The sequence below is a fragment of the Microtus oregoni genome, unplaced genomic scaffold (assembly GCF_018167655.1).
Source record: "Microtus oregoni isolate MIOR12 unplaced genomic scaffold, Mior012 000038F_ref0000394, whole genome shotgun sequence".
NCBI classification, from domain to species: Eukaryota; Metazoa; Chordata; class Mammalia; order Rodentia; family Cricetidae; genus Microtus; species Microtus oregoni.
This window is the reverse complement of record NW_024543097.1, coordinates 13155941-13170550: the sequence shown is the minus strand read 5'-3', so window position 1 is coordinate 13170550 and position 14610 is coordinate 13155941. Positions and strand designations below refer to the sequence as shown.

General features: G+C 38.1%; 1 protein-coding gene across 2 annotated transcripts in view; it reads left to right on the top strand.

The window, feature by feature from the left end:
• The window catches only part of Fer (FER tyrosine kinase), a 315759-nt gene that overhangs the window by 42293 nt on the left and 258856 nt on the right, over positions 1–14610 (top strand). For both annotated transcript variants that reach the window (XM_041631741.1, XM_041631742.1), the window contains 2 exons: positions 4107–4280; positions 6294–6393. In XM_041631741.1, coding sequence (XP_041487675.1) covers positions 4107–4280; positions 6294–6393 — 274 coding nt within the window. The remainder of the gene's footprint in view (positions 1–4106; positions 4281–6293; positions 6394–14610) is intronic.

The window sequence follows — 14610 nt, the reverse complement described above, 5'->3', positions numbered from 1 at the left end:
GATACAAACATCGTGCATGTAATATATTTGTTATATATAATAGTATATAATTTATATTATAATTCTCAGGATATAGAGTTAGTTCTTCTGTACCATTTGATTTGAAATGTGAATTTGTTATAACTGAAGTGATGTATTAAGGCACAAGTTGAACTTCATGAGTATTTTCCTAATGTACGGAAGTGGAGGAAGCACTAGGCTAATTTATGAATGGTACCCAGTTGAACCAAGTTGCTTAGGACACATTTTAGACATGCACCACAGTCCTTTGCTGGCTGCCGTTGTTTCCTCTTTTATTATGAGCCAAACTTGTCTGCTTGTAGTACTGCAGCTTGCTTTTCTCATAAGATAGTCTTTTCTACCACTTCCAGGAACTCATGGGAATAATCCTTCTAAAACCTACTTTCACGGGTATATTTCTAGGCTTTTCAAGAGAAAGTGCCATGTTTATTGTAGTGTATTTCTTAATCCCTTAATATACGTGAAGCTGTACGAAGTTGCTGTATTTTTAAATGCATCCTTGATTAATGCTTTGAATATTATCCTCCTAACACATCTGTAAACCCTGTGACTTTTAGTGTATACTTTTGTACAGTGAAGAGATTGTTAGTGACACAAATGCTTTGTTACAACAGGTCTTGTACGGTGGAATTACTCAGGGAGGTTTGACCCCATGACAGAGGTCTCAGAAGCGTGCTGAATTCTGGTCATAGACTCCCTAAACTGATGTTTCCAAAAGGCTCAGTTAGTTTTGACTATAGCCAGGTTAGAGACCATTTGGAGCAGGCAGACCAATATTTAAAGAAAATGCAGAGAGGTTTTTTTATGAGTGGGGCACATCTAAAGATTCCTTTGTACTTGGAGTTGAATCTTTGAAAACTCTGTTTTAGGGAAATTTAATGAGTTGCTTTCTGGCTTTTTGTATCCCCCAAGGACTTAGAGACTCCAGCATTTTCCTTATATAACAGGCAAGCATAAATAAAAGCTGTTGTTTCAGAGGATCATTTATTTTGAGTTATTGTGTAGTGCAGAAACTATGCATTCTTCATGGAATTTTAATGTTGAATTTTTGAGAAAAAATTCAACCAAGAGGAAAGCAAGCACGTACTTGGAGGATATAATCTATAGCACAAAGCTGTTTCGACAGCTATTATTTAGGTATTTTTCAAGCTTGAGTCATCTTGTTTACTGTTTTCAATGCTGTGCTGTAATTATAGGCTCAGGAGTAGCTGGTTCTTTGACTCAGTGTCTTTGAATGCATACTTTTGGTATAACACTTACATTACTGTTTGTGTTGGGAACTGATTCCTCTCACCACATGTCTGCTCGTTCAAAGGTGGAGGGCGAGAAAGGACATGTGCTTTTCTGACAGGTGTACTTTTTCTTAAAAAATTAAAAGAAAATTATGTGCATGGGTGTTCTAGCTGCTTGTATTTTTTTTTTTTTGCACCATGTGTATACAGTGTTCATAGTGGCCAGAAGAGGGCAGAGCTCCCCTGGAACTGGCTTGAGATTGCGTGGACCTGAATTACAACTGGTTGTGAGCCATAATGTGGGTGCTGGGAATCCAGCCTGGGTCTTCTGGAAGAACAGCCAGTGCTCCCATCTGCTGAGCCATCTCCAGCCCCAAAAGGAGTATGTTTTCTCCTGTGTGTAGTTTTTATTTTTAATAAGCTGAGCATGCAGCTTACTTTTTAAATGTTATATTGCCATTTCAGGATAATTGATACTGTTGATCTCTGTGGGTTTCCAAAGCACAAAACTGTCATTTTCTCATTTATATTGATTATTTTATACCGCTGGGATTGTATTTAGTACATGCAACTAACCTCTTTTCCATAGTTGGGGAGAAGGAAAATTTTCTAAATGGAATCATTTTTAAGCTGTAATTTAAAAATGGTACATTCATTTTTAGGTAAATCTTATTTTTACAAAAGAGAATAAAAAGTACATAAATATTTTAAAATCATAGAGTTCAGGTAAAAGTAGTTTTATGTGAGTATTTTAACCATATTATTGCAAATTCTGAATGATGTTATAAAATTAAAAAAAATAGGTTAGTATTTTGTTTTTCTGGAGCACGGAATGTGTGTGCTATCAGTATCTCTATCTTAACTTGGTCTGGTTCTGAATTATCCAATGTTGGATTTAGATTGCTTCCATCATAAGATGTGTTGTTTCTTAATTCCTCTTTTAATGGGGATTCTAAAGGGTTACCAGTATTTTTAGTTAGTTAAAAACAAAACTATAGTGAGAAGTCTCTTTGATTTTCACCTCTGCTGCTTTGTAACAAAGCATGCCATGTCAAGAATGACATGGGTTGACCTAGAAAGACTTCTTCACTTGGTTGTAATCATGCTACAAGGTAGCTGATGTGTGCTTGTGTGTGCTTGTGTGTGCACGTGCACGTGTGTGCACTCAAACCCCACATTCAGTGACAGCACTCCATATGGGGCCATGATCCACAGTGTGAGGTGCTGAAAGTTGGACCACAGAGGTTGGCTTTAGAAGGAGTGAGGTTGGATAAATGATGGAGACCATCAGATTTTTTTTTTTTGTTCGCTTTTTTTTCTCTTGTGTGGTGCACAGGACTTGAAAGAAGAAGACAGTGGGGCTGGAGAGATGGCTCAGAGGTTAAAAGCATTGCCTGCTCTTCCAGAGGTCCTGAGTTCAATTCCTGCCAACCACATGATGGCTCACAACCATCTGTAATGGGGTCTGGTGTCCTCTTCTGTCCTGCAGGCATACACACAGACAGAATATTGTATGCATAATAAATAAATATTTTTTTTTAAAAAAGAAGAAAACAGTGGTTATTTAATAGAACTTTTCTTCTTTTCTCTACTTCCCTTCCCCTCTCTTTCCTTCTTTTTTCCCTCCTGTCTTAGGGTTTCTATTGATTATAAAAAGACACCATAACCATGGTGCTGGAGAAGCTGAGAGTTCTACATCTTGATCCACAGACAACAAGAAATGAACTGAACTGGGTCTAGCTTAAGCATAGGAGACCTCAAAGCCCACTCCCACAGTGGCACTCTTCCTCCAGTGCCACATCTACTCCAGCAAAGACATACCTCCTAATAGTGCCACTCCTACGGGAGGTGGGCAGTGCAGTGGGGTATTGGGAGGTGTTGAGGGCCGTGTGAGGTGGGCAGTGTGCAGTGGGGTATTGGGCAACACAGGATGCACCTCCATGGGCACGTAGGGCAACCTGACCTAGTTGTATAGTCTTTAATATTGGCTTCAACATGGCTTCCCCCTAGGCTGCCAGCACTCCTATGTAGACTCACCAAAATTAAAAAAAAAAATGTTTACAGTGTTTTAGAGAATGTTTTTGCTTTTGGAAGGCAGGACAAGAACATGGACTTCTTGCGCTTAGCTTATTTAATTACTATTGCTTTAATTTTCTATACATGCCACATACCTTTTCTCAATATATTTTTAGGATAAAAATGCCAGATAAAAAAGATAATTATACAAGCTATTATTGCTATTTATGTTTGAAGACAGTAATTATGTTCTGTTGTTCTATGGATTTGAATACATAAATATTTAATTAAATATTCAATTAAAAGTAACTAATTAAAGAGATGTTAATGAATTGATTACATCAGTTTTTTTGTTAGTTTTGAGGCAGGATTCCACAATGTAGTCCAAGCTGGTCTGGAACTCATTATGTAGTTCATGATGGCCTCAACCCTGTGATAGTTCATATTCCTCTCCTTTCTGTGCTGAGATTACAGACATGAGCTACCATGTGCAGCTTGTTAAGTTTTAGATCTCAAAGGAAGTGAGACTTGAGTTTTAAACTATTTTGTGGTATCAAGAGCAGGTTAGCTGCCATATTTGCATATTTGAAAGGAAAAATGATGAGTTCATAGGCCATATATCATGTACATTACAGTATTCTGCATAGGCTCTCATTGACATCTGAAGCATTTGTTCTTGAAGATGTTGACTACAGATCATAGTTCATTGTACAGTTTTACAGAAACCTGCTGTTTATAATGTAAAGGCTGTTATAAAGTAAACATTTATAACTTTTGAACATAATCATATAATCATAGTTAAATGGAAACTTCCAATTTTCTTTATTATTTTTAAAGTCTTGGCTACTGATGATTCAGCAGACGGAGCAGCTAAGTAGGATAATGAAGACCCACGCTGAGGACCTGAACTCTGGGCCCTTGCACCGGCTCACCATGATGATCAAGGACAAGCAGCAGGTGAAGAAGAGCTACGTAGGCATTCACCAGCAGATAGAGGCAGAGATGATCAAGGTTGGTCTGGCTCTAGTTGGTGTTCTCATGAGTTTCGTTTAGAACTTATGTTAATATTTTGTCCTGTTTGGCCTTAAAATTGTCATTTCCTGACAAGAAATGTTTGGTGTGTTTAGTAAGTAATACTTTACTGTGTACAAAATATTGCTTGTAAGATTGTATTTTACAATATTAATATTGTATTGTATTGCTTGAAATGATTGTAAGATATCATTTCACTACCAACAAAGAGCAACAACCATCATGCTCTGTCTCAGAGATCTTGTAGTATACAAGTAATACTTGGAATATGTATTTTTTGTTTGCTGAAATAGTTTTTAGGGCTGGAGAGATGGCTCAGTAGTTAAAACACTGGTTGCTTTTCCATCACCCACTTAACAGCTCACAACCAACTGTAACTCCAGTCCAAGGGGATCTGACGCCCTCTTTTGGCTTCTGTGAGCATTGCAAGCACACAGTACACAGATATGGCAGCAAAATTGTCAACATAAATGAAATAAAAAAACTTAGAAAAGAATTAAAAGAAATTGCTTTTAGCTTATATAAAAATTAAATATGTATATATTTCCTTGTATTAGTAATAACTTAGTCAGTGTATTCCTGAGTTTTTTGCATTTAGAGTTTTTCTCTTCTGGGTAATTTCTTAACATTTATTGCAGAGCTTTGCTTGTCCAAACAGAAGAGCAGCACAGTCCCCTCTAACTGTCCCCCAGGTCACTACCCCTCTTTTGTTTTATGTGGTCTCGTGCTTCCTCCCAGTATTGGTTCATTTAAAGGAAACCCCAATATCATTTTGTCCCAAAACATTTTAGTGTATGTTTGTAATAAAAGGATTCCTTCTAAAAATAAGAACATTTTCATTAATCCACTTAAAAATGTCAGAAGTCAGTATTACTAAATATCCAGTGTTTAAATACTTGCACATTAAGTGGTTTCAAATGGTTTATTTTAGTCAGGATCTAGTCTGAGACATGAGTTGTATTTGAATAATTGCGTTTCAGTCCACAGGTTGGTCTTCCTGTTTATTTTTTGAAAACTAACATTTACTAACTAAAGGAATTAGATAATTTGCTATATGCAATTGAATTCCTTCAATTTTGAATTTTCCTTTCATTCTTTTTGCTTGTTTGAGGTAGAAATATATCTACTTCTCTATTCCTCAAATATAAGGTCTAGATATTAGCCACACCTGTTGACAATAACCTTGAGCGAGCAGAACTCTGTTCTAAAGCTATGTGGGACCTTTGTTTGAGGTAGAAACACAATAACCTTGAAGGAGTAAGTTCCAACTCTTTGACCTTTGGTCAGCGTGGAAATAGGCTCACGTTTTTTGGACCTCTGCAATGATTATTATGTTATTCTTTTTTCTACTTTTTAAATTTTGAGATTATAATATGATTACAGCATTTCTCCCTTGCCTTTCCTTTCTCTGAATATACCTCCAAGGTCTCTTTCAATTTCAAATTCATGGTCTCTTTATTCTTTAATTGTTATTTTGCACCCACACACAAAACACACACACAGACACACACTTCCAAATGTAAACTAAACTGTTTTATATAATATTATTTGAGTGTATATTTTTGTGACTGACCATTGGTACATGGACCACCCCGCTTTTGGAAATGCTTTTTTTGCTTCTCCTTAATAAATTTACATTATGTGCTGCAGAACACTTCTGGCTCAAGAACACTAAGACTCAAGGCTCATTGTGGAAGATGGGGAGGCAAGATTGTAAGAGCCATAGGATCAGGGAGGTTGTTGTGAGTCTCCTAGCGGCGTGTTATTCTTGATTTGTCTTTTAAAGGAAGTTTGCGTTTGTATGTCATATTGAATTTATCATGGATTTTAAAGCTGAGTTTTAGTTTATTGTCTGTGTTTTTTTTTTCCAGCAAAGATTACTTGTTTCCTATTGGCCTTAAAATATGCATCATCCAATCTTTAGAATGTAAACTGTTGACTCATTTAAATGTAAACACTTAAAAGTTTTTCTGCATATTGTTTCCTTGACAGGTCACAAAGACAGAATTGGAGAAATTAAAATCCAGCTATCGACAATTAATAAAAGAAATGAATTCTGCCAAAGAGAAATATAAAGAAGCTTTAGCCAAAGGTATGGCAGCACCAGGAAGAGTGTATACTGTGATGGTTTCTGTTCTGGTCGGCTGATAGGTGTCTTTGTAGAGTAGAATTATCCAATTTCGAGCAATTTACATTCTAAAATCTCAAAATATATCAAAATAGACTGGTTGTTGAGCTGCTGCAAATTCCCTTTTTTTGTGTTTTAAGAGCTTCAGAGTGATTCTGATTAGTTCACATTAGCTGTTATGTAGTGTTTGTAAAGGAAGCAAGGAATATGTACATCTCTCTTGCATTCAATTTACTTATTTAATTAGAGTATTAGATGAGAAAAGTAGTGCTCTCTGTTTAGAAGTCTTTTCAAACCTTTTTGCTTATAGCATTAAAACAGAAAAATCGTTTTATGGCTTAACACTGTCATTATAGCTTAATTTTCATGTTTTCATGTTTTTTACCTACCTTCCATGTCTCTTGCTCACTCTCTTCTCCATTCCATCCCTACCAATCCTTATTCTGTTTCCTGTTCAATCTCAGGAGCCCTTTATAGAGAAAATAGATTCTTTTTATGTATTTCTGTTCATCTTAACTATTTTGAGATTGGCATGTTCTTATTAATTTGGAGTTTTTTTTCTTGTTTCATATACATAATCATTATTCCTTTGCTATTTTAAAGAATACTTTAGGTCCTCAGAAAGCATTCTTTTGAATGCTTAGCCATCTCTCCTGCCCCCAGTGCTATTTTCTTTCTCAGTCTATCTGTGTAGTTAACTTGGGAAAGTTGACTGCTTTGTTCTCAGCCAGGCCTCTCCAGCTTGTTAATTGAGTTATAAACATCCATGTGAGACCCCACCCAGAGCCAGTGACAGCTTGAATGACTGTCACTTCTTCAGTTGTACTCCCCCTTCACATGGCTTTCCTGTCCGGTAGAGAATGACTAGTAAGGAAAAGAAGTTCATCACTACTCTTAGATACCTGTTTTTAATGATGTGGATTTGTTTTGTTTAAACACAAAAATTTGTTGTGGTGTTTTAAATAGTTTTTGTTTTTGTTAATGCTTGCCTTACAGAAATTCATAGGTGATTCTTTTTGAGCCTGGTGAAACACTATAGTAGCAAGCCAATGAGAATTTCTGAAGTCAATGCTTTTAATTGCCTCCCTCCCTTCGTCCTTCCCTCTGTCTCTCCATTTCCCTCCTCTATTCCTCCTTCCCTTCCTCCTTTCCTCTGTCCCCCAATCCCTCCCTCTGTCCCTCTCTCCCCTTTTCTCCATCTTCCCCTTTTCTTCCTTTCTCTCTGTTGTGCTGTAGATAGAACCTGGAGTAAGTGCTTTACCACTCCTTGAGGGAGCCCCTAAACCCTGAGAAACTCTCAAAGACACACATTTACTCAGTCTAAGTTTTTGATGGAAGACTAGTTGAAACCAGGACCATGTGATTTCAGTTTCTGCAAACTTGTTAGTTTTTCTTTTTCTAATGACGAGCAAGAGTTCATAAAACATTATTAGTGAAAATGGAAGACAAAAGCACTTTACCCTAACTTTTAGATGGTTAGTAACCCACACGTTCTTCTCTCATTTGTATTGAGAGTTGTCTATTTGTTCTCAAATATTTTGAACCCATTGTTTTTCCCATATGTTCATGCTATGGAAATATACATCAATTTCACCTGTATTTTTATGTTTAGACACTTAAAATTCTAGATGTAGCATACTTTAAAAACTAGTTAAAAAGGGGTTTTAAAATTTTATATTGGGGCTGGAGAGATGGCTCAGTGGTTAAGAGCATTGCCTGCTCTTCCAAAGGACCCGAGTTCGATTCCCAGCAACCACATGGTGGCTCACAACCATCTGTAAAGAGGTCTGGCGCCCTCTTCTGGCCTTCAGGCATACACACAGACAGAAAATTGTATACATAATAAATAAATAAATATTTGAAAAAAATTTTATATTATGTGTATGAGTGTTTTGCCTATGTATAGGTATGTATACCGTATGTGTGTCTGGTGACAGGGTTCAGAAGAGGGCATTGGATTCCCTGCGACGAGAGTTAGGAGTGGTTGTGAGCCACCATATGTGTGTGTTGGGAACCCAACCTGAGTTTCTTTGAAAGAGAAACAAATTCTTTTAACCCCTGAGCCATTTCTCCAATCCCTAAAAAATTGTTTTAAGAATAAATGTCATTGGCTGGTGGTGGTGGTACATGCCTTTAATCCCAGCACTCAGGAGGCAAAGGCAAGTGGATATCTGTGAGTTCGAGGCCAGCCTAGTCTACAAGACCAGCCAGGACAGGCTCCAAAGCTTTACAGAGAAACCCTGTCTCAAAAAAAAAAAAAAAAAAAAACCTCTCTCACAAAATAATAAATGTCATGAATGCTAATTTCACAAAATTTAGGTATTGCCATATTGAAGCAGATGGTATTAAATAAAGTGAACTTAAATATGGTTTTGTTGGAAGTTTTATAGTTTACTTGAGGATATAATGAAGAAATGAGAAAAGATATTTAAACAAATTGCTTACTAATTATGTATTTGGTTGCAGCCTACCGAATTGACTTGTGGCTAGAAAGACTCGAGTTGTATATTTACCCAGCTTCAAAGTAGTCACGCTAGTGTACGCCTCCTCTTGTGTGAGTGTAAGCATGAATGCTTCTGCTTGATCTCCCGTCCGCATCAAGGAAAGGAGGCAGAGTTTGGTCACACCAGCCCAGTAGCGTCAGTTTAGGAAGGCCAGGAGGATCTTATCACTCTCTTTTATTATAAGAGTGGGGAAACAGCCCCCCTTGCTCCCAATTATCTGTTCTCTTTGAGGGATGGTAGAGTGCTCAGGATTGGCACGTCCCTGGTCATCCTTACCCTATGCAGACCAAATAAGAGGGACCTGTTGCTGGAACTGTAGGCAGTAGCTTCAGATCTCATTCAAAAGGAAATTTTTCTGTAATTGGGAAGTAGATTTTCTTAAATTGCCTCTTCATGCATTATGAATAGTTCTGCAATATTTTATAGCCAATTAAAATTGATTAGATCTTTGAGTTATTTCTTTAGAATACTTTAATCATGAAAACCAGTTTGGAATGAGTCCAGCTTTGAGACAGATGGTTAAATTTGTGTTTAAATAATCTAAACTTTAAGAAAATGAGCAAGACTTTGTAAAGTCTCTTACTTGATTTCATCAAAGAATTCACTAAATAGACAGCCATCATTTGATTACAGCATTTATATATTAGAGTCATGTATGAGTGGTAGATGGAAGTCTTCTAGAAAATATTCTGGAATTCTAATTTGTATTGACTCCCCTGATGTCTGAAATGTATTTTGGATATGGTATTTGCTATAGTTTAAACTATGGGTGCCCTCTGAAATGTCCTCCAGAGTCTTAAGGTTTGGCTGCCAGTCATTAGGCTTTGGGAAGTTATTGGATCCTGAGGACTGTGACCTCATCAGTGCACTAATTCATTGATGGATTCCTAGTTCAGCACCCATTGGGAGGAAGTTGGTCCCAGTGAAGTTGGAATGTGTACATGGGGACTGTCCCCGGCTCCTCTTCCCCCTCCTGCTCCCTCTTCATGGTGTCCTTTCCCCAAAGACCACAAACAATGGGACAAGCTAAGCACAGAACAAAACTGTGAGACAAAAGCATTCTTTCTGCTATGAAGTTGAATTTCATCCCAGGGGAAAGCCAGACTGACTCTTCCTGATCCCCACTTTTGTTAAAAGCCTGAAAGTGGGAGCTTTTAAAATCCTACTCATCAGTAGATGGCACATCAGACGCTCACTCATGGCCTGAGCTTTTCACCGCGGGAAGTTTAACATGACTGGAACCTCACAAGGTAAAGAGAGCAGACACTCTTAGTAACCTGATCTGCATTGCGCTAGAGCTGTGCAGAAATGCAGTGACTGCTAAGATAGACCCCTTAAAGGCTGAAATAGAAGTGCTGTGTGTTTTATTTATGAAATGAAATGCAGTCATTTGTTCCTGCCTTCTTCTGTATATCTGAGTGACACACAGAAAAATAGTAAGAGAAGTTACTTCCTTTAACTCATTTTTGTCTACATTTGTGAAGCTATTTAGAAATGTTAGTTTTTGGACTTGAGTTATGAGAGAGAGAGGGGGAGAGAAAGAGCATCAGAAGCTAATATTAGATAGTATACACTAAACAGCAGATGGCAAATTGTAATATTCCTTTAATTATAAAGTTAAAAATCCATTTAGATTTACATTTAATTTTTAGAAAGAGCTTTTAAATTCATGCATTAAGAACAGTCTCTTTGGACTAGAAATATGGCTCCATACATAAGAACTTAAGAATGTAAGTTCAGATCCGAGCATCTGCGTAAGAAACTGAGTATTGCTACTGACTTACAAGCTAGCATTGGTGGGTCAGAGGCAGGAGCATACTGCGGCTTGGTGGTCAACCAGACTGTCTAAGAACAGTGACCTCCGGGTTTAATGAGGAAGAAGATGGAGAGTAATAAGGAAAACAACACATGTCTTATTTTGGCCTCCACACACATACACATGGGAACAAATACACCCACAAAGGCACAACAGTTACACATGGGAACACACACATGCACACTTGCATACACCGTCATAAATTGTATGTGCATACACATACATAGTAGAACTGTTTATCCATTTCTTCCTGTTTGCTAGGTACTGGATTTTGAAGTCTCCATGAGACTTAGATTTTCAAGGAGAACACAGGTAATTAGCAGGTATCTGAAGCATATTAAACGGGGGCTGGAGAAATGTCTCAGCAACGACGAACATTTGCTGCTCCTGTAGTGCAGCCAGGTTCTGTTTCCAGCACCCATGTAACTATTTACAACTGTCTGTTAACTCCAGTTTCAGATCTAGCACCCTTTTCTGGCCTCTGTGGGCAATTGGGATGTACACAGTGCACACACGTACATACAGGAAAACATATATGTTGAATGAAAAATCTCTTAAAAATTAAATAATGATTAGTACAGTGGGGAAAGATGAAACATAGATCGGAGTTTGAGGGGTAAGACCATTAGGTAAGTCTTATGGAAAAGTAACCGTTTAATAAGAGGTAAAGGCAGTAAGGGAACCCACCAAGTGTTGTTCTAGACGAAGAGGACTCTAGGTAGAGGGGCTAGCCTACTCATATTTAATTGCACTGACTGCTGAAGAAAGCCATGGATTGATGAGAAGAGCAGGCGGCACGAGAGCTGTGGGGTATCTCAGGCCATAACAGCTAAATACTCTGGCTCTTCCTCTACGTGAATGCCATGCTGTTGGGAGACTTTGAGCAGAGAAGTGATGCGAACCAGCGTGTTAACAAGATCGTTCTGGTAGACTTATAGGAACCTGCCTGTGCGCACACATACAGGGGTCTTGTGAGATCAGAAGAGAATATCAGATCCTCTGGAACTGGAATTCCAGGCAGTTGTGAACCACCAAGTGAGTGCTGACGACCAAATTGAGGTCCTCCAGAGAGCAGTTCTTAACTGCTGGACCATCTCTTTGGCTCTGACAGTTCATTCTTGTTATTTATGGTAGTTATATTTTGTGAAGTCACTGAAAACATTGAACTAGTTAATGAGTTGTTAGGGGAGGAAAAGGTTTAATTTATACAAGCAAGATCACATTTTCCATAACCTGGGAATATATATCTTTATTATATGTGTAGCATGACACCTTGTTTAGTGTATAGTTATCATTATTACAACTAGTAGCACTATAATTTGTGATTAAACAGAGATTATCCAATATGAGTGTTTTCTCCATCGAGCACATTACAGCCTTGATGACAGGAGCAGTAGACAGCAGATTACACAGTAATGTGAAGAGGATTAATAATAATGGAGAGATGGAAAACCAAGTGGGTAAGAATTGGATGTGTAAACTCAGGCAGCGCTTCCATTTCCAGCTGCCTAGTCCCAAATAATCACACAGAAACTTATATTTGTACCCTTCCAGCAGGTCCAGTTATTCCAGGGTCTGAAGAGGCACTACTTGAAAGAACATGGGCGAGAGAGAGGAAAGAGACCAAGCAAGATCTGTTGTCAAAGTCTTAGTTTATTAGCGTAATGGTTGCAGCTTTTATAGCCCTTGAATGAGGAATTTGGTTTGGGGTGGGGGGTTTTGCCAGGGTAGCAAAGGTCAGTAGTCAGCACACCTGGTCAACACAGCTCTCAAGGTGATTGGGATATGGGGGCTCTCTGCAAACATTCTTAGGACAATGGTCCCTGCTATCAAGATAGTTGGGATGTGAGGCAGGTTCCGTCAGCAAACAGCTCTCAAGGTAGTGGGGCTTTCTGCAAACATTCTTAGGACAATGATCCCTGCTATCATCTTTGGGACAAGGGTTCCTGACATATATTAATTACAAACTGTTTGGCCTATAACTCAAACTATTACTAACTAGCTTTTACATCTTAAATGTACCCATTTCTGTTAATCTCTATTTTACCACGATGCTCATGACTTGTTATCTTATTTTCTGTTTGTCCCACTTGTTTGACAGACATCTCTCCTGACTTCGCCCTCCTCATCTGAGTTCTCAGTTTGATTGTTCCACCTAACCTTATTCTGCCTGAATATTGCTCAAACAGCTTTTGTTATTATCCAGTGAGAGGAATACATATTCACAGCATCCAGAAAGTTCCTCCCATAGCAGATGTGTGACACCATATTAATATGGCAAAGTTAATTACAAAGGGAAATAAAACCCTAACTTTACTGAGGGGAAAGAAGCATGTGCCACCTTAATCCTCACAGTAACTGTAATAACTTCAAAGAAAACAAGTTTATTGAGCTCATGGTCCTGGAGTTTCCTGCCCAACATCAGATATCACCATTGCTTTGGGTGGCTCATGGTAGAACAAACTGCTGACATCATGAGCTCAGAAGGAGAGAAAGGATAAAAGACTGGATGCTACAGAGCAGGTGCCACTGTCTCAGCCAGAACACATCGGGGACCAAAGCTTTAGCACATGAACCCTCATGGGCTGGTCATTCAAGGTACATTTTAGTACTTGGATAAGGGAGAGGGACATGTCTCTCTTCTTTAACTTAAATGCTGAGCATTGCCATCTGGGCTTGTAGGACAGCACAGCCATTTTCAATATAAGATGACAAAATGCTTATAATTATTCAAATCAAAGCAGATAAAGTAGCACATAGTTGCTTTGTTTGGGAAAGTCATCACTTCTTACTTATTATCAGGGAGTTTGTACCATACTGTTCAATAAATGGTAATCAATTCAGAAGTTTATAGTACCAGTGCTTGACTTTCTAGATGAGCTTAATGAGTAGTGTAGCTTGTCTCTCATAAATGTCAGCCTTACATAATTGAGTTTTTCCAGCTTCATAATACTGTTTATGGCATGACATGTTGTATACACACTCTGTTATTACAAAACATTAGAGAGATTCATCAACAAGTAGTGGTGAAAGAATTATAATTCAATCTCTCTGTGAATTTCATTACATGGAGGAGGAAAAATTGGATGTTTTCCTCCCTGTTAATTGACACATAGAATAATTCCTCTGTTGCTTCAGCGCCTCTCATCAGTTCAGGAAACACACACAGCAACAGAGGCCAGTGAACAACAGCTTGTTCACCTGTGCGCTTCAGATCACCTTTAATCTTGTGTGTGATTAATTTTAAACTATCTTAGAAAGTATGCCAGTGATCTAGCTAGAAACACGTCAGGTGGTGCTTCTGTTTAAACAATAATTCTGTTAAGTGAAAGAATTAACAATTTTTAACCTTGTCTTTGTTCAGTTTTAGGTATAGTACATATTAGTGGTCTTTACTGTGATATTTTATGCATATTTATCACTGTACTTTGCTCTTGCTCTCCCTGCCCACTCCCCCCATTTCCTCTGTCTCCCTTCTACTGTTGTTCATCTTACCTAATAATCCTCCTTTCTTCCATGTTGCATAAATCTCCTTACCCTTTCTAGTGCCCATCTTTTGTTTTATATACTATAGATTTTGGGGTTTACTTACATGGTTTTGGTGTGACTGTAAATATTTATTTGTAAAACACATCTATAAAAGTGCCATAGAGAAGCAGGTCTTCAGAAGTCTGTACCTGTAGGGGAGGGTGTAGTAGATGGACTGGTAGTTGTGTGTCTGCCACAAGCATGCTTTACAACCAAAGGGAGTCGTGTGGGTAGAGGCAGTGCACTTTCTACCCAGAACCCTTCTAGACTATAGCTTCAAATACTGTTTTAGACCTCAAGGTGTTATTGAAGAATTCTTAATGTAATGGATTA